Consider the following 21,132-nt stretch of genomic DNA (forward strand, 5'->3'; position numbering starts at 1 on the left):
GCAGCATCTGGCGCGCAGTTGGCGCGTCGCGCAGGTTAAGTGTTTCCACACGTGCGACCTTGGACGAACCATATAGCGAAAGTTTCGATGCTCATGCTGCGGTGAGGCACTGTTCAGCAACGTTCCCGCTCAAACAACTTTAAGAGACACTTAAACGGGAAAAGCGTGTCACGCTCCACTTGAAAGTAGGCGGCGGCAGTCCCTCGGCGGTCTTCCGAGCTGGCGCAATATCACCAAGAGAAAGCGAAACGAGAACTTGAATGACGAGGCGGCGCATAAGAAATCTATCCCCGGAACTTTGGACGGTTTTGGCAATTTTAGCCTTATGAAAACCGAAGAAAAAAAATGTTTTTTTGAAATTTAGTAGTGCTTGTTTTGTTTTGCTTTTTGTTATTTTCGACCGCTGTCATTTTTAATTCATACCACCTCCTTTTCGCATCATTTTACAAGCGATACAGTTGAACAGCATATAAATTTCAGGCATATCTGCGAGGCCTGTAAGGTACTTGTAAATAAATAAAAATAAATAAATATTCACCTCGCTTTTGAAGATGTTCTACTGACGAAAATGAAGCAGTGTTGAAGATCAGTATCAGTTAAGGTTTACGTTAAAGTTACCGTTATGCTAATTAGATACCAAAACAAAATTTGCACTCTACCCAGAGCAGGAGGCTCTTATAAAGATAGCGGATGGTAACTGCGCCTGTATACATTTGGCTACATTGGTACTGGTATGACTGTTGCGTTGGAAGTCAGCTATATAAGCAAATTACTAGCGCGCTCCGTAGGACTCGGTTGCTCTGCAATTTTCTCACTGACACTTTTCATCTAATTATAAAAATTGAGAAGTTGATTACTTAATTAAGACTAATTGTCTAATTGAGCGGAATGTAAAAGATAATCTACGTATCTGCAAGCGACGGCAAACAACATTATCTTGGTTCTGTCCAGCTACGCAGCATTTGCATATTTTAAAAGTTTGGCTCAAGTTAAGTGACACAGCCTGTATAAGACAAGGGTCCGCAATTCACGTTATGTGTTGCGTATGTGTCTTAAAACCGTGCCATATAGTGCATATAACTGTAAGAGTCATGTGGGAGGTTAACATTAAGAGGCAAAAATGGAGCTGGGCAGGTCATGTAATGCGTAGGATGGATAACCGGTGGACCATTAGAGTTACAGAATGGATACCAAGAGAAGGGAAGCGCAGTCGAGGACGGCAGAAAACTAGGTGGGGTGATGAAGTTAGGAAATTCGCAGGCGCAAGTTGGAATCAGCTAGCGCAAGACAGGGGTAATTGGAGATCGCAGGGAGAGGCCTTCGTCCTGCAGTGGACATAAATACAGGCTGATTATGATGATAGAGTGCATGCACTGATGTCTGTGCGACCGCCATGGTGCTGTACAGCTTACGAAGCGCGGTGTCCTAAACAGCTCACTTCCACCGATGCTGTTGATAAACTGAAAATTTCACAAAACGGAGGAGAAAAGAAAGGCAGGCTACAACAAAAAAAAATAACACGTATAGGTAATCACCAATGCATTGATAAGGAGTACCTCGCTTCAAAGCAAGCTGACGCTCACTCGCACTGTCAAACTACTGCAACATACTTGCTGTGCTTGGCTCATATGTCTAGCATATAGTCCGGTCTATATGAAAGACTGCTGTTATATATCTTATTTGGTTGCTGCTCATTTTTATTTCTTCTGCACAAGTGTTTTCCTTTCGCTAAACGAAAAGACAATTCATTCGAGCATGGCTTGCTTCGTTGTCCTCGTTACACTGCGTTTTGGGTGTCCCGCTACTCCCAGTCTTGCTATAAACTATCGTTCCTGTACAGGCGTGTCAATCGAAAAAGAAATAGACCCTCAAAAAAAAAAAGTGTTCATTGGAGGTGCTGGGTATCGATCCCAGTACCTCTCGCATGCTAAGCGAGCGCTCTACCATCTGAGCTACACCCCCGACGGAGAACCAGCGCAACAGAACGCCGTTTTATCTGGAGGCATTCGACGCGCAACTGGGTCGTATGACGGCGACCTAAGATGCCTGCGGCTACCGGCTGGTCCGGCAACACTCGCCTCGCATTCTAATGAGCCAGCGTGAGTCCGTGTACAGCGTGGAGGCTGGAGAGCGAGGTTCTCGTTTCGATTACATCTGCGCTGTTGCCCTTTCGCTCTTCCAGTTGCTGCATTCGTCTGGTAATTGTGTCGACATTGCCTCTTGTCCATCTGGGTCAATATAATTTCACACTCTAATACAGACTGGTGACAACCCATAAAATTCAGTCACAAGTATACCGCTGTCGAACTCAAAGAAAATTCGTTTACAGAAGTGCGCAAAAAGATATTTATCTTTACTTATTTTGTTTGTCAATGCTGTAAGCCTTGAAATACTCGTACAGGAGGGGACATACAAACAGTACAGGCGTCGCGCTTTGTCATACAGGGGATTGCAGCAAGCTCAAAACGAAGAGGCAGTGGTTACTATCGGCAAGCCATGTAAGCAAAAACTAGATACAAGGAAACAAAAACAAAATATACATTTAGTACGTCATGTAAAGTGTGAAAAGCAGTCAACACAGAAAAAAAAATGCACATTGGGTGTTTTGGCATTTTGAATCTTCTGAGATAAAGCTCCGAGCTGGCGCTGCTTAATAAACGCTAAGTACGGATAATTTGACACTGATGTGCCATTCGCACTACGTAGCCTACCCGTCTTACACACGAGTCGCGTATTTCCAAAAAGTTCCACAAGGAAATCATATCATCCTACGTCCCAAAGTACCCAATCGGGTACCTTGGGTACCATTTCGAATATTAGCTCACAAGTGATTTCGTAACGTATTCATCTCGTATATGAAGTCAAATGCATTCGAAACTGTATGGAAGTGGTTTAGGTGCATTACTGACGTACATGTCTTGTTAATATTCCCGCTAATTGTGTGTGGACCGTTGCGTCAGCACAGACAAAGAAAAGCACCCTTGAAGTGTCTTTCGAATACCGCGAGTTGCTATAGATCGACCCGAAAATCCAGGACCCAGGTTCATGATGTCAACCTACCACGGGACGTTACATATTCATCACTGTGTTTACCCAAATAATAACGTTAGGCTACAGAAAATAATACAACGAGACAAAAAAAATAAAGCAAAAGTTATTCCAGGTTGAGTAACTTGGGCAAAGCCGCTTCAGTTATATTACCTTTGCTTACGTGAACTCGACGCGACCGGGTCGGCTTTCAGAATTCGACTAGACCCAACCCGATCCGACAATTCACGCATGTATCGTTTAAGAACCCCAGGTGGTCAAAATGAATCCGAAATTAACCACTACGGCGTGCCTCATAATCAAATCGTGATTTTGCCACGTAACATCCCAGAATTTAATTCTGTTTTAGCAGTCGTGCTTCTTACAAATTTTTAAAATGCGATTTGGTTAGTTACCTCCCGTGACACACGTCATGGTGATACGACAAAGCTCTTTACGTTAGGCAGGTCACCCGTCAGTGCGAGATTTCTACGCGCTGTTGTTTTGTCTTCTTCTTGTTTTCAGCTCCTTTGCTTACACTTCGCATGAATATAAATTAAAAAAAAAAAAAGATCGGCCAGAACTAGCTGAAAACTGCGCATTGACTCTGAAACCTGGCACGTAGCCATTCATTCTGAACGTGCAATAACGATACACGAAGCCAGCACAAACTTGAAAAATAAAATTTTGGACTTGACAAAAAAAAAAAAAAAGAACCCTCCGTCGAGCCGGATTCGAACCAGCGACCTATGGATGTCCGCAATGGGTTCAACCTCTACAGTCCACCGCTCTACCAACTGAGCTATCGACGGAACGGGGAACGGCGCGCAAACCACTTTTGTCTTGAAAGCGACTCCGCACAGCGTGACCCAGTTAAGATAGCCGTACACCTTACACGGAGCCGTTCCTGCTTCGCACCTTTTTCATAGGTGAAAATGACTGATCTTTGCTTTGTCCGTGCCGTTGTGTCTTTGTTGTCGCTGCTAAGTGTCGCGTCATTATTAGGAACGCACACGCAACTCGCTTCGCGCGAGGCGCGTTCTTACCTCACGTGAAAACAGAAGAAAGGTGTGAAGAAAGAAATCTAGCCTTACGTAATGCACCACGACGGATGACAGCATTCTCTTTAGATAGAGAAAAATAACAACCTAGCCTTATTGAAATAACATCTGTCATCCGTACATCTGTTAACCATAACATCTGTCATCCGTACATCTGTTAACCATAACATCTGTCAAGTTTTGTACATAATCGTACTTAGTCATACTTTAGCCCCACAGCCCTAGAAAACGACTAGTCTGTATTCTTCCACGTAAATTAAGCCTTTACTGCTATCCACTCTGCGGTATAGTGTAGGCAATGAACCATTGCACGTGCTCAATGTTCTAAGGTAGATTTCCTTCTAGGTGGAAATCAAGGGTTTATACCACTGTTCGCATTTTACCAAGTGTTTATTTATTTGTAATTCTTTTTCGTTTTGATGACTTTGTAATTTGCGCAGCATCCTTCTTCGTCTATCACTGCAGTTCGATCTCACAGGCGCCATTTTCAACTTTCAGACTCCTGCATAACGCGTGTCTTTCTCCCTCTGTCTCTATTTTTCTTTATTTCCCACATGTAACCCTCACCATAAGTCATTTAGTCAGTCTATTGAAAACTTCATAAAGCCTCCCAGTGAGCTCTATAGGTCGTCTATAGACAACCTTTGGAATTACGGATCTACACATTTTTGCCGACTAGTTACGTGCCTCCTTGCCACAGAATCCTTGCAAACAGCCTATTTGTAAGTCTATGGACAGCAATTCAACAGCTTACCATACCTATAGTGAAGCAATATAAATATCTTGGTGTACTTACGCAAATATATTTACACGGGCATTTACACCAACCTAGCCCTGCAGTAAACCAGTAATCTGCAAATGGTAAGAAGTTTGTGGACAAACTAACACTCTCTGATATGTCTTCACTACGTGAATCCTTAATTTTCCTGCGATCGACCGATTGATTGATTGGTTGGTTGATTGATTGATTGATTGATTGATCGAAGCACGGTGCTTTTTATTTGCTTTTTAACCCGTTTTCGAGGTCAGCGGACTTTTTCCGCTGTAGGCAATGCTCTTGACCGAGTTGCAGTGCACGTTCGACATCAAACGCTCCTTTAATGGCAACTCCGGCGATTTCTTTTTACTACATCAGGGTAACGACAACGTTATGTTTACGAAAGCAACACCTGGCGGAGGAGTCGAGCGAACCCCTTCGTGTGACGTCAATTGTGGCGCGGCAGCCGCGCAAGGCATGCCGGTCATCGCCAGCGCGGGGGACGAAAGCGGCGAAGAGCAGACGCTCAGCTGATTGGCCACCGTGCTGGAACGTTGGCACAAAGTCTTCGGGTGACAATGTCAGCTGCACCAGCTATTCGCAGCTGCCAAACAGTGGCAGCTCCGATTTCGGTGAATTCAATAGCCACGAATCGTCGTTCGCCTTTGACATGCCGCCAGAGAGCCATCGCCAAGAGCACCGCATCGCACTGCAACACGAAGACCAAGGGTAAGCCCTAACCACTGACTTGATACGCGCTGCTCGCTACTTTAGGTGTTTTACCCCTTCTCAGGCAATCGCTTTACAGTACCGACTAAAATACGTCTTGGAACGCTTCTTTCCGCATTGCTATGTCGATTTATACAGTGCACTGTTTCGCCGCAATTTCTGCGCCAAACACTCAGGATCGTCAACACCTCCACGCTGTCGTCTGCCATTTATTCCTATCTGCGTATGCCACCATTGAGGTCATAACAGAATGTGGCCAGTGACTGAGGAGGAGGCAAGACAGGTGGTCCAAGGAAATTAATGAAATACTCATTTGTGAAAAAAAAAAAAGAAAACATTGACACTCTCCCGCCGGCTGTGTTGAAGAAATTGCGGGAAGTGTGCAGAGAAACGCACCCATCCGTTGCCCTTTACGACGCATGGGCTCTTGTTGCGTAATTCTTCAGCGTAAAGTGACGGCCACCATGGAAAAAACACGCTAGACGTTTGTTTGCGGCGGTGCGTCGCCGCAGAATCCTCTTTTCAGACGAAGCGGACGGCAGCGTCACCGATGCTCGCTGCAATCTTTCTTTGCCGGATCAGGGCTCTAAAAAAACGCGCGTCGCCCAAATGGTCCATCGTAAGCTCGCAATAATATTCCCGGCATGATAGACCACCACTAATAGTTTGGGAATTCACTTTGACGAGGCGCAGACGCACACAGCTGGCGCGACTCGACCCAGTCCAAAGCACGCGCGCCCTTGTTCGTCGGCGGCGTCATGGGCCGTCCGGCTCGTGACGTCAGTCTAGAGTGCGCGCCCATTGGTGGAGGCTCGTGTGCATCCGCCTTTGAGGGGGAAAATACCGCGGCCTTCTAAAGTTGTACCCGATATAGATGGAAATAGAGTATACAGCCCCTTTCAGGCCACAAAGAATGCGCAAGAAGTTTGAGCTCTGTGCAAGACGGAACAAGGCGCCCCTCTTTCAAACACAGTGGGATGCAGCGGCCACGTGAAGGGCTGCAGACGCTGCAGACGTCAATTTCTCTTTGTGCGGCGAACGGAAGTGTGAACTCTGAATAACGCCGTGCTCACCTGGAGGAAGGGAAGGGCCTTCTCTCAGGAACAAGAAGTTTTCTTGTCACGTGTCGCCTCGGAGACCTGTCAGAACCAAGACCGCGCTTCGTTTCCTAAATGCCCTCACCCGCCCGACGTCCGATGACTGCTTTTAATTGCCCATCGGGGTTATTTAAGCAACTCCGCCATGCATCTTAACCTCTCCTCTCACCTCAAGAATATCACCATGTCCTAAATAAATCGTTCAAGCTTTTATAACGCAACGTCGTCATCTCTGCTTGGTCGCCTGGTGCGTCCAGCTCATGGGACGCCTAGCTTCGAACCCTGCCATTAAGTAACGCCAGACGGCAAGAACTAGTATCCGCCGCCCAAACAATCCGCACGTATGCGTCTGTTGCATGGATTCACTACGCGCCTAGCTATCTCCGATAGGGGTAATATAAATGAGTGATCTGTGGCATAGCCAACGCAAAGAGTGACGTACTTAATTAATGATGGGAAAAAATTGGGATGACATTAGTGTTTCTTTTTAAAATCGACTAATTATTTTCATAGGTTATCCTATTCTTGGCCAATACCCCATAGTGGGCATGAACCACTCGTTGAAGAAAACCGACCAACTCTCGCGTTTCTATTATGTGGGTACGAGCCATTACAGAGGTACATTATCTTCGGCATCATCATCACCACTAATTGTGCGGACTTCGTAGTTCGCGACAACAGCCTCGCTTTCAAAGGAACAAAGACGCACAGAAAGCGCCCAATCGCTCTTTTCTACTCAAGGACAACGCTGTGACTGAAGCAACACCTGCGAGCTGCGTTCCCCGTACGCCTCCATTATCCCGCTAAGAGGCCACGTTGCGTGCAAGTATGCAGTCCAGACAAGCCGGTAGAGGCAACCCCCATCGTTCCGTCGATAGCTCAGTTGGTAGAGCGGTGGACTGTAGAAGTTCCAACCAAAGCGGACATCCATAGGTCGCTGGTTCGAATCCGGCTCGACGGACAATTTTTTTTTCTTCTCTCTTGATAACTTCGCATGCTTTTGTTTACGTTGTGTAACAATCAATACCCAAAATCTATTTATGTCATCACTGGCGCTTTGAGCAGAAATGCAGTTGGGTGATCTGTTTTATATGTGCAACGGAATTGGTGCCAAGGAAAAGAAAACGCAACCGTGGACGGCAGAGGATGGCTTTGCGATGAAGTTCACGAAATAGCAAGGACATGGAATGCAGACGATAGGAAACTGGATATCGCTGGGAGAGGCCTTTGTCTTTCGGTGGACATAGCGTAAGCATTTCTAATGTAATCTGCAACGCGAGAAAATACTACAAGAAGTACATTCAAAGGCTTGAGCGGGTCGATAGACATAATGCTATTGCATTACAATCGATCAGGTGAAGCATGCTAACCTACCTTCATCGCCTCTTTCTCCGAGTTTGGCTTTGGTGTTCGCGTAGAGTTGACATAGTGGAGGAGAGGGAGGGTATTACGAAGAGCTGAGTTGAACAGATCTGACGTTATAAGCCTATAGCAACGAGGAGCTTTTTTTTTTCGAGTTTTTTTCCATGACGCATCTACCCGGATGTAGGCGTAGACACCGTATGTTTGGTCGCGGCAGGCATGGTGGACACATATTGAACATTTGACTCACTTTTCTCACTTTAGATTCGTGTTAATTCACATTTAATTCCCCTTAACTTACTTTTTCTCACTTAATTCACCTTATGATTCACGCCGTTTACCTTAGATTCACATTTAACGCTTAAAACACTTAATTCTCCCTTGACACGTGCCACCTCTAATCACTTATCAGTCCATTAGCTACATTACTTCACTTGAATCACCTTTTGAGTCACGAATATTTTTATCTAATAAATGGCCTTCTCTATCACGTAATTTACCTTAGATTCACTTTTTACACTTAAAGCACTTAATTCACATTTGAACGAACCACCTCTAATCAGTTATGATGGCATTTAATGTGTCTAAGACGAAGTTGCCCAAGTGTTTTTTTACACCGAAGCTGTTTAACCAGCCGTAATTTGTGGTTCGCATCAAAAAACTGCCGCGCCGTAGACATGGCAACCAGGAGGGTGGAGGAGAGCAGCGCGGCGCACACGGTCATCCTCCTCGCCAGCTCCCCCCTTCCCAACCCCCGCCTCTCTTTTCTCCGCGGCGCGTTAAACCAGGAGAAAAAAAAAGGCGAAATCTTGCACTAGGCTGCGCAAAGCTCAAGACACAGCGAAGCTGGCCGATTGATATCGAGCGGCTAGCCTCCAACGCGTTCGGCGTCGGCAAGCAACAGCGTTATTGGCACTGTACCAACCTTGGTTAGCCTGCTTGCGTTTGTGGCACGCCAGGAACGCTGTCGCTCGTAGGCGCCGACGCGTCCAGCGCTAGTCACGCAAAATGTCGCGAAACGGAAGGTTCCTCCGAAAATTATCGCTCTAGAATACTTTCCCTACATGTGTAGTTAAGTTAAACCAAGTTAAGACCTAGCAGCAACCAAGTTAATACCTAGCAGAAGCAGCCAGTAAGACTTGAGGATCGACATTTTCGCTGTGTCTAAGCTTTGCACGACGAAGTGCAAGCTTGCTCGTTTTTTAACGACTTCTTAGCTGGTATTATCTTGGCCTTGAGCGTAAACACGGGACCGTGGCATTCAGCACTATCAGTGCAGTCTAACGGCGGCGCCGAAATGTTTTGAGGATGTTCAGTGGTTACTTGGATTTTGATGCCATAACGCCGGACGGTCGTCGGATTTTTCGACCAATGAGTCATGCATCTAAGGCTTTCGCCTTAAGAACAAGAAACGCCGCGTCTCCATAACGTAACGTGGTATACACGTTACTGTGACATCATATAGCGTCAATACATTTAGCATGAATGCAAGTGTCCAGGGGATCGAATCCCGGCCGCGGCGGCCGCCTTTCCATGGGGACGAAATGCGAAAACGCCCGTGTACTGTGCATTGGGTGCCCCAGGTGGTCAAAATTAAGCCGGTGCCCCCCCACTACGGCGGGACTCAGATTGACCCAGATTGTCGCTTTGGCATGTAACACCCCAGAATTTAAGTGTCCAGGTAAAAAAAAAGGGCAAGCTTGCACTCGGTCATGCAAAGCTTAGGCACAGCGAAACTGTCGATGCTCAAGTCTTACTGGCTGCTACTGCTAGGTATTAATTTGGTTGCTGCTAGGTCTTAACTTGGCTTAACTTAACTATGCATGTAGGGAAGGTATTCTCGAGCGATCATTTTCGGAGGTACCTTCCCTATCGCGAGATTTCGCGCGACTAGCGCTGGACGCGTCGGCGCCTACGAGCGACAGCGTTTAGGGAGCCTACATGCAACGTTGTTTTGCATGTGTGCTCCCTAACAGCGTTCCCGGCATGCCACAAACGCAGGCAGGCTAACCAAGATTGGCACAGTGCCAAGAACGCTGTTGCTTACCGACGCCGAATGCGTTGGTGGCTAGCCACTCGATATCTAGCGAAAGTTGAGACGACTAGGCGCAGCCCCTTTTATGGCAAGCTTCAAGGCCAAGCGCATGCACACTGGGCGAAAGCTATGCACAGTGTACGGGCGGCGCGCAGCACACTACACGCCGGGATGATGTCATGGCTCATGCGCAGTAGCGCGCAGCTGGCTGGTGCTCGGCGGAGCCGTGTCTGTGTCGGGCGAAGCGAGCGCGCACCTGCGCCGGCGGTTACTAGGCAACGCAAGGTGACGTCATCGCTACTGCTTCGGCGCATGCCCGGCTAGAATGACTGCACTGTCTGCGCGGCGATAAAGAATGACTGCACTGTCTTTTCAATGTGACAGAGATATGAACCTGGTGGTGATTTGGCAACTCTTCCTTCATAAATATTACTCAAGCACGTGGAACTGAACTGAAATTCCTGACGTCATGACGCACGATGTCGTTAGCGGAGCGGAATATTAAAAATGACTATTCGTTTTCTCACCTAATGAACCTTTTTAAGCCATAGATGCAAGTGATTTTTGAATCACACGCTAATAGTCTATATCGAGTAGGGCTTCTCTTAACAGAATGCCGGCAGGAAAATTATGTGCCGCGCCTTTTTTTTTTTCTTTGAGGTAGTTGTCGACTTTATAATTACGGTATCGAGCCTAAATTACTCGAGCGCCACAAATAATAATTTTTTTATTCGCCTGAGTTACCATGTGGTATATAACGGTGAAAAGAAATGTAATCATATCATGTAATCATGTAATCAATAAAGCCCGCTTCACGCAGACAAACTGCGACAGCTACTTATAAAATTAATTACTTCCTCTTTTATGCGACCATTCAGAAACGCGTGCAAAGTGTTGTGCTGCTTGTGCTGAAAACTGCCACATTGGTCCTTCGTATTGTACTCCTATGCACTAGAAGATATTTTCCGACTGTGGAGGCTATGCATATCCCACGCTCACAAACTGGCCCTTCCCTCAACGGTGCAGCTCACGGGCTCTGCCGTTGCGCTGGTGAGCTCTGTGTCGCTAGTTTTATCCCGGTCGAGGCGACAGCATTTGAGTGGGGGTGATGAGAAAAAAGCACGTTAAGTGCACATTAATGAACCTTAGTGGGTTAAAATTATTCTGGAGTCAATTACTTTAAGCCGTGCTTCGCAATCAAATCTTGCTTAATTGGCACGTAATACACGAACATTTCTTCATATTATTCCTCACTGCATTGACGACGCACTTTGAGCGTGTCCAAGTAACCAGGAAAATGATTAGTTATTCGTTGTACTCTCAAGGACTTGAAGCTCGAAAGCGTAATTACAGGCTTGACAGCTTTTCATTGAAGTTATAAAAAGAACGAATAATATTGTGACAATAGTTATTTAAGTGTTCTACATTTAACTGAAATACGGAACTTTTGTCGGAGTTGGAAACAGAAAAAAAAAATTCCCGTGGAGGTGCTGGGTATCGATCCCAGTACCTCTCGCATGCTAAGTGAGCGCTCTACCATTTGAGCTACACCCCCTACAAGGAATCGCAGTATAACGTAACTGCCTTCATTCCGTAACACCTTCCGCGCTATGTCGAACCGAGAGACCGGATATTCCCGGAGGCACTTGGCTTCCACTGGAACAACGAGCTGCATTCGAATCACTTTCATGACCAATAGCAGTGAGCTTTCGTATTCTTGACCTCTCGTTAGTGAGAGATGGTGGCCGGATAAAGCTTACTCGTGCATGGAGAAGTTTCCAATTACACTTGCGCGTAAGACCATGCAGCCAACAGAAGGCTTGTCCCTCGTGTGGTCCTTTAAAGGCGCGGTCCATGTCTTGTTCCTATTTGTACTTTCCCCAATGAATACTGGTTTGATTGATTGTTTAATTATTTATTGATTGATTATTTCATTTGATTGATTGATTGGTTGATTGATTGATTGGTTGATTCTGTTTATGGCCAAAAAATAGCAAATGGGCTAGGAGGTACGCGTATTGCACGGTGGACTCGTATATAATATTGATTTGCTGGGTATTCGTGCACTTAAATTTTAGTACACATGCGTTTTCGCATTCAGCCGCTCCCATCGCAAGGTGGTGCCGCCCCTGTTTTCGAATCGAACGCAATACCTTATTCTCAACAGCAGAGTGCCGACCATATTACGACTAAGCCGCCGAGTCGGTCACCGAGTGTCCCTTTGCAACGGCTTATCATACAAAACGTGTCATTTGCTGCATGCGCATTGCAAGTGCGTGTTTCTGCAAGTCCGCGCAAGTGGACTCCTCAAAGCGTCCTTCTCGTCGAGTGCGATACCTTAGACCCATGTGGCCATCTAATCTCTGGGTGAGCAGGAGACGGCTCAGCGTTAAATTTCACTGACGCTGACCCACGTCGGCTCTCCCTGAATCGTCCTTTTACCACGAGTTTGCCGTGAAATACGAGCACAGGTCCACTTAAAAAATTCAAGCAACTCTAAGTCGCTGCGCAATAGCGAGGTCCAGGAAATTAAATGACTCAAATACTCATTGTAGTTGCACAAGATACCGCATTGCGTTTATTGTTTTCTTAATAGACTTATTTTTTTTATTATTAGAGGGGGGTCGGCACCTGCGACTGCGGTTTCCATCGCATTCGACCGAAATAGCACTTCCGGTGCGGTGTAAATCGCATCATGTGAAACTGGCTTAACGCGGACGCGATTCACGTCGCAAAAAAGTTGAATGTTCTATAAGGTCTAGCGTGGCTGGCGTGGGAATAGAACATGTCCTATTGCCCGCCGGCGCCGCTGGAGCAAAGTGCATCGCACGCTTGCTTGGCTGACCAGAAGCATGCTGTCCTTCAGTTCGGGTTCACTTTGTCTTAGAGTTTTAGCGTGTCCGGTATTCAGGTAAGCGCAAGCGGACTGGGCGTTTTACGGGATGGGCGGAGACGCAAACGTGAACGGCCTGCACGGTCCAGCCACCTGGTGGCGCAAAGCTCACCCAGATTAATAGCTAGTATTTCAGTAACTAAGTGTATTTTATTTTCCTGTTGGCGTATATTTTCGGCAGCTGCACGATTACGCCGCTGTCGAAAATTTACACCAGCAGCGAAGTAGAAAAAAGTCACCGTTTCGCCCGAAAGGCGAAGAATTGATTGCGAGAGCAGTATAGTAGACAGCTGTAAGAAGTAAGGATAGAAATTTTATCGGCCTATAAACTTATCAACATTCGCTTACTAACTAAATTACCAGGGTTAGATTATATTCTTGGGTTTTATGTGCCAAAGTCACAATATGATTATGAGGAACGCCGTAGTGGGGGACTCCGGATTTTTTTTTATCACCTGGGGGTTGTTTAACGTGCCCCCAATACACGATACACGGGTGTTATTGCGTTTCGCCCCCATCGTAATGCGGCCACCCCAGCCGGGATTCGACCCCGCGCCCACGGGGTTAGCAGCTAGCGCACCACCAAAGCCACTGTCCACCACGGCGGGTCAACTAAATTAACAAGCGTGGTGTCACATATCCCTCGATGACCGCGAACACTCTCTGTCAAAACTTTGGAGTGAATAAGCGTGGCAGCAGCAGCAGCGAGCGAATTTACCTTCGTGCTGCGTCTCGCTGCAACGCTAACTAAGCGGCGAGAACACATCGCACACGAAGCTGTCAACAGTCGGCGCACACTGCAGATCGTAGATCGCTCTCGTAGATCGCTCTCCAGATAGGGCCCCCGCGGCCGCGCCGTATACGCAGCCGCGCGCCGCCTGGAGTAGAACGCCCCCCCCCCCCCCTCCTCTCTCTCCGGTACCGTGCGCACGATGGAAGACGGCGCGCTGCCTCCGCGCTGTCCTCCCTTGCGCGCCGAGATTGAGCCATCATCGTCGGCTCCCCTCGCACGCTTTCACTCACCGATACAGCGCACGGCGCGCTACGACGATGTTATCACACTTGGACTTTACACGGAACATCACGGCGACGCCGACGGCGGAAATACGCCTGGAGTGTCCACATAACTGCTATCGCAATAATACACTTGGTTACTGCAATATTAGCTCTGTGCTTGTCTGATTGAGCTCTGCGCCACCCGGTAGCTGGCACCGTGCAGGTCGTTTGTGTTGGCGCCTTGTTTATAAGGACCCTGCTAGAACTCTGTATGAAGCTCTAGGGGTTCACTGAAGTGAGCGTGCTGAGTATTTGCCTTCGACAACCAACAACGTGCTCACTCGCCGCGCACTTATGCGGCGCTTCCGCTGCGGCAACGGATCGCCACGCTGCTGCGGGTTGAACTACACAGAGGGCAAAATTTTGGCGATCTTAGCTCCGCCAGCATGGCGTGTCTCACTTGCATGGCGTATCACTTGCATGGCGCGGCGTATCGCCGGACGCTGCCTGACACGTTGGAAACGCCAGGCTATATCTGCGCCTTTAACCTTAGCTACCTTAGACCGAGTCGACCGAGCTACATTAGACAGAACAGGCAACTACTACCATCTGTAGTAACGGACGAGAACTAGCTGAGGCTCGACGCTAAGTGCGCGTAATGTCACGGCTGGAGCCGTGGCAAAGTTTCGCCCGTCTCGCTCTTGCGCCATCGCATTCCGCCATAGTTTGCAGTGGCATCTACAGCACATACGCCGCGTCGCGTTCTCCGTAGGGACAAATGCAGCATGCGGTTCCTGCTGACGGAGTTTCTGACGCCGTACGTGTCAGAAGGGCTTTCGTTCATCCACTTCGACGTGACCAATATAGAGACGCGTGAAATGTCTTGATGATGCACCACCAGAAATGATCGCTCGAGAATATCGCTCCTGAATACAACTTACCTTTGCTATTCTCGCGCCATCGCGGCTTATAATATCTGCAGTCATACCGAGAAAGCGATTGGCGAGCAGATATTTCACGGTATATTGACTATGCTCGCGAGCCTGTGCATGCAGCTCCGTCAAGTGCAGTTTTCATGCTCGCGCCCTGAAAGCTGGGTAACGAAAGACGTGTCCTGCCTTCCTCTGTGGAGCGTTGTGTACTGCACAGCCATCATTTGTGTTCGAGTACGTGTTCTAGCACTCTCGACGGCCACGCAACGCGTCGGAATTCTTTCAAACTCAAATCACGTGCGCAACAAGCGGCAGAGGACAGAAGTAGAATGGCAGCCGAGTCCGTGCGAACTCGAACGAAAGTGGTCGAACGGTTGGCACGCGGAGAAAGACCGACAACTGCCGAAGTCGCACCCAGAAGAGCCAGCTCAGGCAGAACGGCTCGGCACGGCTTCCTTTCTAAAATAACCGCCGCCCACTTTTACTGAACATTCTTTAGAAAGAGTGGCTCAAAAGATCCGGCTCAGTCCAAATCGACCCACCTCTAGGAGGACATGCTTTCCCGATGAGAGGAGCCTCAGCGTGTGCATCGCAAGAGGACAAAGTTTCACTCGAAGCGGCCTGTCGTTCTTGTCTTTTGCATTATGTATGCTTGGCAATGTAATTTACTTTTTTTGTTTCGCGAGTGAGAGCGGCGCTACAGATGCTAGATAGCAGACAGCAGCAGCAAACCAAAGTATAGGGAGAAGTAGGTTAAGAATACTAATCGCAATAAAACTTCAATTTTATTGTCAGCTTGAAGAGCGGGCTTTCCCACTTTGAATGGTAAACTGTTATCATGAGACGTGGCTCACGTTCGAAACCCGCTAGAGATTTCAAGTTACCGCTCAGCGCAAGATGCACGTGCATGCACAGCAACTTTCTCGAATGTTATCGTTGATTCTATCTGTTGCCTATCTTGTCGCCTAACCTTGCGTATTCAGATTGTATGCGCTACGCGATTGGTTTGCACATTCTGGAAGGTACGCGAGGAACCAGCGATTACGCTGAAACCTTCGACGAGCCATTAATAAATAGCCGACGCGTCTAAACCGTAGATCATATTTCGACAATCGACGAGTCTGCTCGCCGCCATTATAGTGCTCATGGTTACTAGTTTAGCTGAGCGAAGATTCTCCCAAAACACAGTTTCCTTACTTTCGTTGTACCACAGTGGTTCTTTGTCGTCACTACAACCTCACATTGGGTAGGTGGAATGGGGAATGTACCACTGGCTGTGTGCAAGAATAGACGACTTGGGTCACTCTGAAGTGTATTTTCAACGCAATTATCATTCTTTGAAAACTCCACGCACTTTTCAGTATGTCGCTCAGCATCCAGCATCTTTTACGTCAACGTGCTCTTTCCTCTTCTCACTTTTCCTTAAGCACAGTAGCAGGCCAGAGACAAAGTTTTCCCGGCCGGCTTCTCTGGATTCTCACATTAAGAATGTTCCCTCATCTCTATTGGCCACCTGGTAAGAGCGCCATTGTGTGTGTCCGAATAGGCAATTTGGGAATAGACCACTTGGGCCATTGGGCATGGGCCACTGGGTATTGCAAGAATAAACAACTTGTGCTACTGGATATGTGCATCTAGACATGGGCCATTGGTTATGTGCCTGAATATTCCACTTTGGCCATTGGGTATGTGCAACTGCACATGTGAAACTAATTATGTGAAGATCCTTGATTATTCCTCAAGAATATGTATGTGCCATTAGGTATGTGCAAGAATAAACAACTTGGGCTACTGGATATGTGCAACTAGACATGGGCCACTGGTTATTAGCCCGAATATACCACTTTGGCCATTGGGTATGTGCAACTGCACATGTGAAACTATGTATGTGAACATCCTTGATCCTAATCCTCAAGAATGGATAGGTGCCATTAGATATGTGCAAGAATAAACACCTTGGGCTACTGGATATGTGCAACTAGACAAGGGCCACTGGTTATGTATACCACTGTGGCCATTGGGTATGTGCAACTGCACATGTTAAACTCAAATCAAGGATGTGAACATCCTTGATTAATCCTCAAGAATGGGTATGTGCCATTAAGTATGTGCAAGAATAAACAACTTGGGCTACTGGATATGTGCAATTAGACATGGGCCACTGGTTATGTGCCCGAATATACCACTGTGGCCATTCGGTATGTGCAACTGCACATGTGAAACTATGTCAACATCCTTGATTAATCCTCAAGAATGGGTATGTGCCATTAAGTATGTGCAAGAATAAACAACTTGGGCTACTGGATATGTGCAATTAGACATGGGCCACTGGTTATGTGCCCGAATATACCACTGTGGCCATTCGGTATGTGCAACTGCACATGTGAAACTATGTGAACATCCTTGATTAATCCTCAAGAATGGGTATGTGTCATTAAGTATGTGCAAGAATAAATAACTCGGGCTGCTGGATATGTGCAACTAGACATGCGCCACTGGTTATGTGCCCGAATATACCACTGTGGCCGTTCGGTATGTGCAACTGCACATGTGAAACTAAGTATGTGAACATCCTTGATTAATCCCCAAGAATGGGTATGTGCCGCTGGGTAGGTGGCCGGATGGACAAGCAAGAGAGGCAAGAATTGACATCAGTGACATAAAATTTTGGAAGTCAGCTACACAGAAGTGCACGAAGCATCAAGAACAGCCGAGTGTGGAGAAAGAAGTGGAATGAACAAAATGGGAGAAGAGCGTGGATTGAGCAACGAGCGTGTAGCTAGAGAAACGTGAAGAAGATGTCGGTATATAACAGAAAATTGAGCAAATCGGCTTACAGAAGGGAAGTATTTGACAATACGTGTGTCTCTACATTGCTTCAGTGCTATTCGCATTAACGTCGATATCAATTATGATAAAAGTTCCGTCGATAGTTTTTTTTTTTAACAAAGTCATGCGACAGCATTTAGACAGCAGCTCACCAGACTATCAGGCAAGGTTAGTAGGATAAGCGTGATAATCGCATTATTATAGGTTAAAGCCAAACGAAGTAGTAAGCAGAAATGCCAACGCCGTACAAGGGCCCACGACACTGCGACAAAGTCAGTAGCACGTGGGCTGACGAAGAAGTTTTCCTTTCGGCCGCTCCGCACAGCTAGCTATTGTCCGGAATCATCTTTTCTGATACTGTCCAGGACTACTAAACCCGAAGAGCAACACCCAAGAAGCAGGCGATGGACGTCATCCTCCCTCACCGACTGGCCGGCGTCGATCTCCGAACGAGTGAGTCTTTTGACTGTGAGGAAGCCTTTGGCCACGGCCCCTTCCAGAAAAGGATGCTCGTTCTCATTCTTCTGGGAATCTTCTCGGCTAATTGCCAAACCGTCGTGATTCCCCTCGTCACCGGTGATGTTGACCATTGGTGCAAGCCGCTCACCGGTTTCAACATCTCTGTAGCCGATTGGAAGAATATTGCCATACCGATCGAGGCCGATGGACGCTTCAGCCGCTGCAGCATTTACGAGCGCTGCAAGCCACCCGCGGAACATGGCAATTCCGCTGAGCATCGAAAGAGCGGCGCTGCACCTACCGGGACTGGCGGGTGGTACAACCGATGCTTCCAGGACACCAATGACACACGCGACGTGCCCTGTGAAGAGTGGGACTACGACGCTAGGACGGCCGAGACCAGTGCGGTGAGCTCTTGGAACATGGTGTGCCACCAACGTTTGCTGCCGGCCGCCCTTGTCGCCCTGCAGAACACCGGTGCCGTTGTTTTCCTTATCCTGGCCGGAGCTTTCGTAGACTGCGTCGGCAGGAGAGCGTTGCTGCTTGGCTCCGCAGCAGCGGTAGTCACCTGCACGGTATGCACCTTCGCGGCGACGAATTACGTGCGTTACGCTGTGGTGCGCTTCCTTACCGGGGGCAGTGTCGCCATGTACACGATTTTTACCAACCTGATACCGTTCGAGGTGATGACGCACGCCCACAGACCGCACCAAGTCCTACTCCTGGCGGTTCTGGGCCTGGCGTTTTGTGAGGTTTGGATTGTCATCGTCAAACCCATGGCCGTCGACTGGCGTCTGAAGCAGGTCATCTTCCTAGCCCCGACGGGTCTCCTGCTCCCGGCTTTGTCTACCGCACAAGAGTCGCCCCGTTGGCTCGTCGCTAAAGGAAGGCTGGACGCAGCCGAAGCGGTCATGATGCAGGCGGCCAAAATCAACAATACCCCGCTTCCGGTCACGGCCTGTCTTATGGAGAAGCTGAGAGAACAGGTCACGAACCACGCGGATCGCAAGGGTGCCGACATGGAAGACTTGGTCGACTATCGCTCCCTCCGCCCTCGAGCGTTGGCCATGTTTGCTGTTTGCTTCTCCATATCTTTCGTTTTTTATGTCGATGCTTTCTCGACGGCGCAGTATAACGAATTTTGGATCCCGTGCCTCACGGTTGTCGTCACCCTGGTGACGTACGCGGGGATGCACTTCCTGATGACCGGCGTTGCCCTCGTCAGAGTACTTAGCGCGTGCTTCCTGTTGACGGGCTCCATACAATGCGCGCTGAGTATCGCTGTTGGAGCTGGATTTGACATGGTCACCAAGACCTTACTCGTACTGTCCAAGGGTGTCTCTAACGTAATGCTTGTACACTGTTTCACGTACGTCCTTGAACTTTTTCCATCGGCAGTGCGAGCCGGTGTCGCCTGCTGGGCGTTCGCCTTTGGACGTGTCGCGGCCATGTTCGCGACAATGGCCCTCGTCCTCAAGCCAGCCGGACACGAAGACGTGGTGTTCGCTGTTACGGGACTTTTCATCTTCGCCTCCCTGATCGTCATCCGGGCCCTGCCACGCACTACGGTGGTGGAGGAAGCACGAATCGTGGCCAGGCGAGCTTCCGACTCCACCAGGCTGTCTATGGACCACATGAAGCGAACGCTCGTACAGCGGATAGTACGCAAGAAGTCCAAGGCCGCAAGCCTTGAGAGCTCCAAGTCATCCAGTAGGAAGAGTGCAAAGAGTGGTGGCAACAAAAGTCCTGGTAGTTTTAAAATGCTCCGTCGATCTCAAACCAAACTATTGCCGGAATGAAGCCACCAGAAGCCTAGCACGTACGACATGACGGGGCATCGTGTTGTGTTCGCGACGTCAAATAGTCGCTTCTTGTGTTCCTATCAGCTATAAATATTCTTTTAAATGTTCATTTGCATTCAGCTCAAAGAAAAGCGCAAGCTTCCTGATGTTCTAACTTATTGTCTGTTTTGACGGCACAGAGAATTTCGTTGTGTATCATGTCTAAGCACGGCTTAAAATAATTGACTCCAGGGTAATTTTAACCCACTAAGGTTTATTAACGGGCACATAACGTGCTTTTTTCTCATCACCCCCATTCAAATGCTGTCGCCTCGACCGGGATAAAACTAGCGACACAGAGCTCACAAGCGCAACACCAGAGCCAGTGAGCTGCACCTCGGAGAGAAGGGCCAGTTTGTGAGTTTGAGATCTGCATAACATTTACAGTAGGAAAATATCTTCTAGTGCATAAGTGTACAATAGAAAGGACCAATGTGGCAGTCTTCAGTACTAACAGCACAGCACTTTCACACGTTTCTGACTGCTCGCATAAAAGAGGATGTTATTAATTTCATAAGTAGTTGTCGCAGTTTGTCAGCGTGAAGCGGGCTTTATTGATTTCATGCAATTTCATTTCAACGTTATATCCCACGTGGAAACTCAGGCGAATAAAAAAATTATTTGTCGCGCTCAAGTAATTTAGGCTCGATACCGTAACTATAAAGTCGGCATGCAACTACCCAAAAGAGAAAAAAAAGCGTGATACGTAATTTTCCTGCCAACATTCCGTTAAGAGAAGCCCGGCTCGATATAACCTATTAGCGTGTGATTCACGCAACACTTGCATCTTTACGGCTTAATAAGGTTCATTAGGTGAGGAAACGAATAAAGTCGTTTTTTTAATACCGCAGTGCTAACGACATTGTCTTGACATCAGGAATTTCAGTTCAGTTCCACGTGCTTCTGTAACTTTTATGAAGGAAGAGTTCCCAAATCGCCACCAGGTTCATATCTGTCACATTGAAAATACAGTGCAGTCATTCTTTATCTACTGGCGGTTAACTCAGACCCAACGGACGCTTGCAGAACCCACATCAGCGGGAGCTGTAGCAAGAATTTCATTGTGGTAGCGCCACTTAGCCGCTCTTCCGGCATCCTTCCTGTCTTACCGAGG

The 21,132-nt window shown here is 47.7% G+C and overlaps 1 protein-coding gene and 4 non-coding genes across 5 annotated transcripts; 2 read left to right on the top strand and 3 right to left on the bottom strand.

Annotated features, from left to right (window-relative positions):
• Positions 1–1,889: 1,889 nt before the first annotated feature.
• On the bottom strand, positions 1,890–1,962 carry Trnaa-agc (transfer RNA alanine (anticodon AGC)). The gene has a single exon. It is a non-coding gene; the product is annotated as a tRNA-Ala (tRNA).
• A 1,784-nt stretch (positions 1,963–3,746) lies between these two features.
• Trnay-gua (transfer RNA tyrosine (anticodon GUA)) lies at positions 3,747–3,839 on the bottom strand. Its single transcript has 2 exons — positions 3,803–3,839; positions 3,747–3,782 (listed from the first exon to the last, which is right to left on the bottom strand). It is a non-coding gene; the product is annotated as a tRNA-Tyr (tRNA).
• Positions 3,840–7,539: 3,700 nt separating this feature from the next.
• On the top strand, positions 7,540–7,632 carry Trnay-gua (transfer RNA tyrosine (anticodon GUA)). Its single transcript has 2 exons — positions 7,540–7,576; positions 7,597–7,632. It is a non-coding gene; the product is annotated as a tRNA-Tyr (tRNA).
• A 3,918-nt stretch (positions 7,633–11,550) lies between these two features.
• Trnaa-agc (transfer RNA alanine (anticodon AGC)) lies at positions 11,551–11,623 on the bottom strand. The gene has a single exon. It is a non-coding gene; the product is annotated as a tRNA-Ala (tRNA).
• A 6,499-nt stretch (positions 11,624–18,122) lies between these two features.
• On the top strand, positions 18,123–19,976 carry LOC119463830 (solute carrier family 22 member 7). The gene has a single exon (XM_037724648.2). It carries the CDS (start codon positions 18,123–18,125, stop codon positions 19,974–19,976), a length of 1,854 nt encoding a protein of 617 aa, XP_037580576.1.
• Positions 19,977–21,132: the final 1,156 nt, after the last annotated feature.

This window comes from Dermacentor silvarum, chromosome 9 (genome assembly GCF_013339745.2).
Source record: "Dermacentor silvarum isolate Dsil-2018 chromosome 9, BIME_Dsil_1.4, whole genome shotgun sequence".
NCBI classification, from domain to species: Eukaryota; Metazoa; Arthropoda; class Arachnida; order Ixodida; family Ixodidae; genus Dermacentor; species Dermacentor silvarum.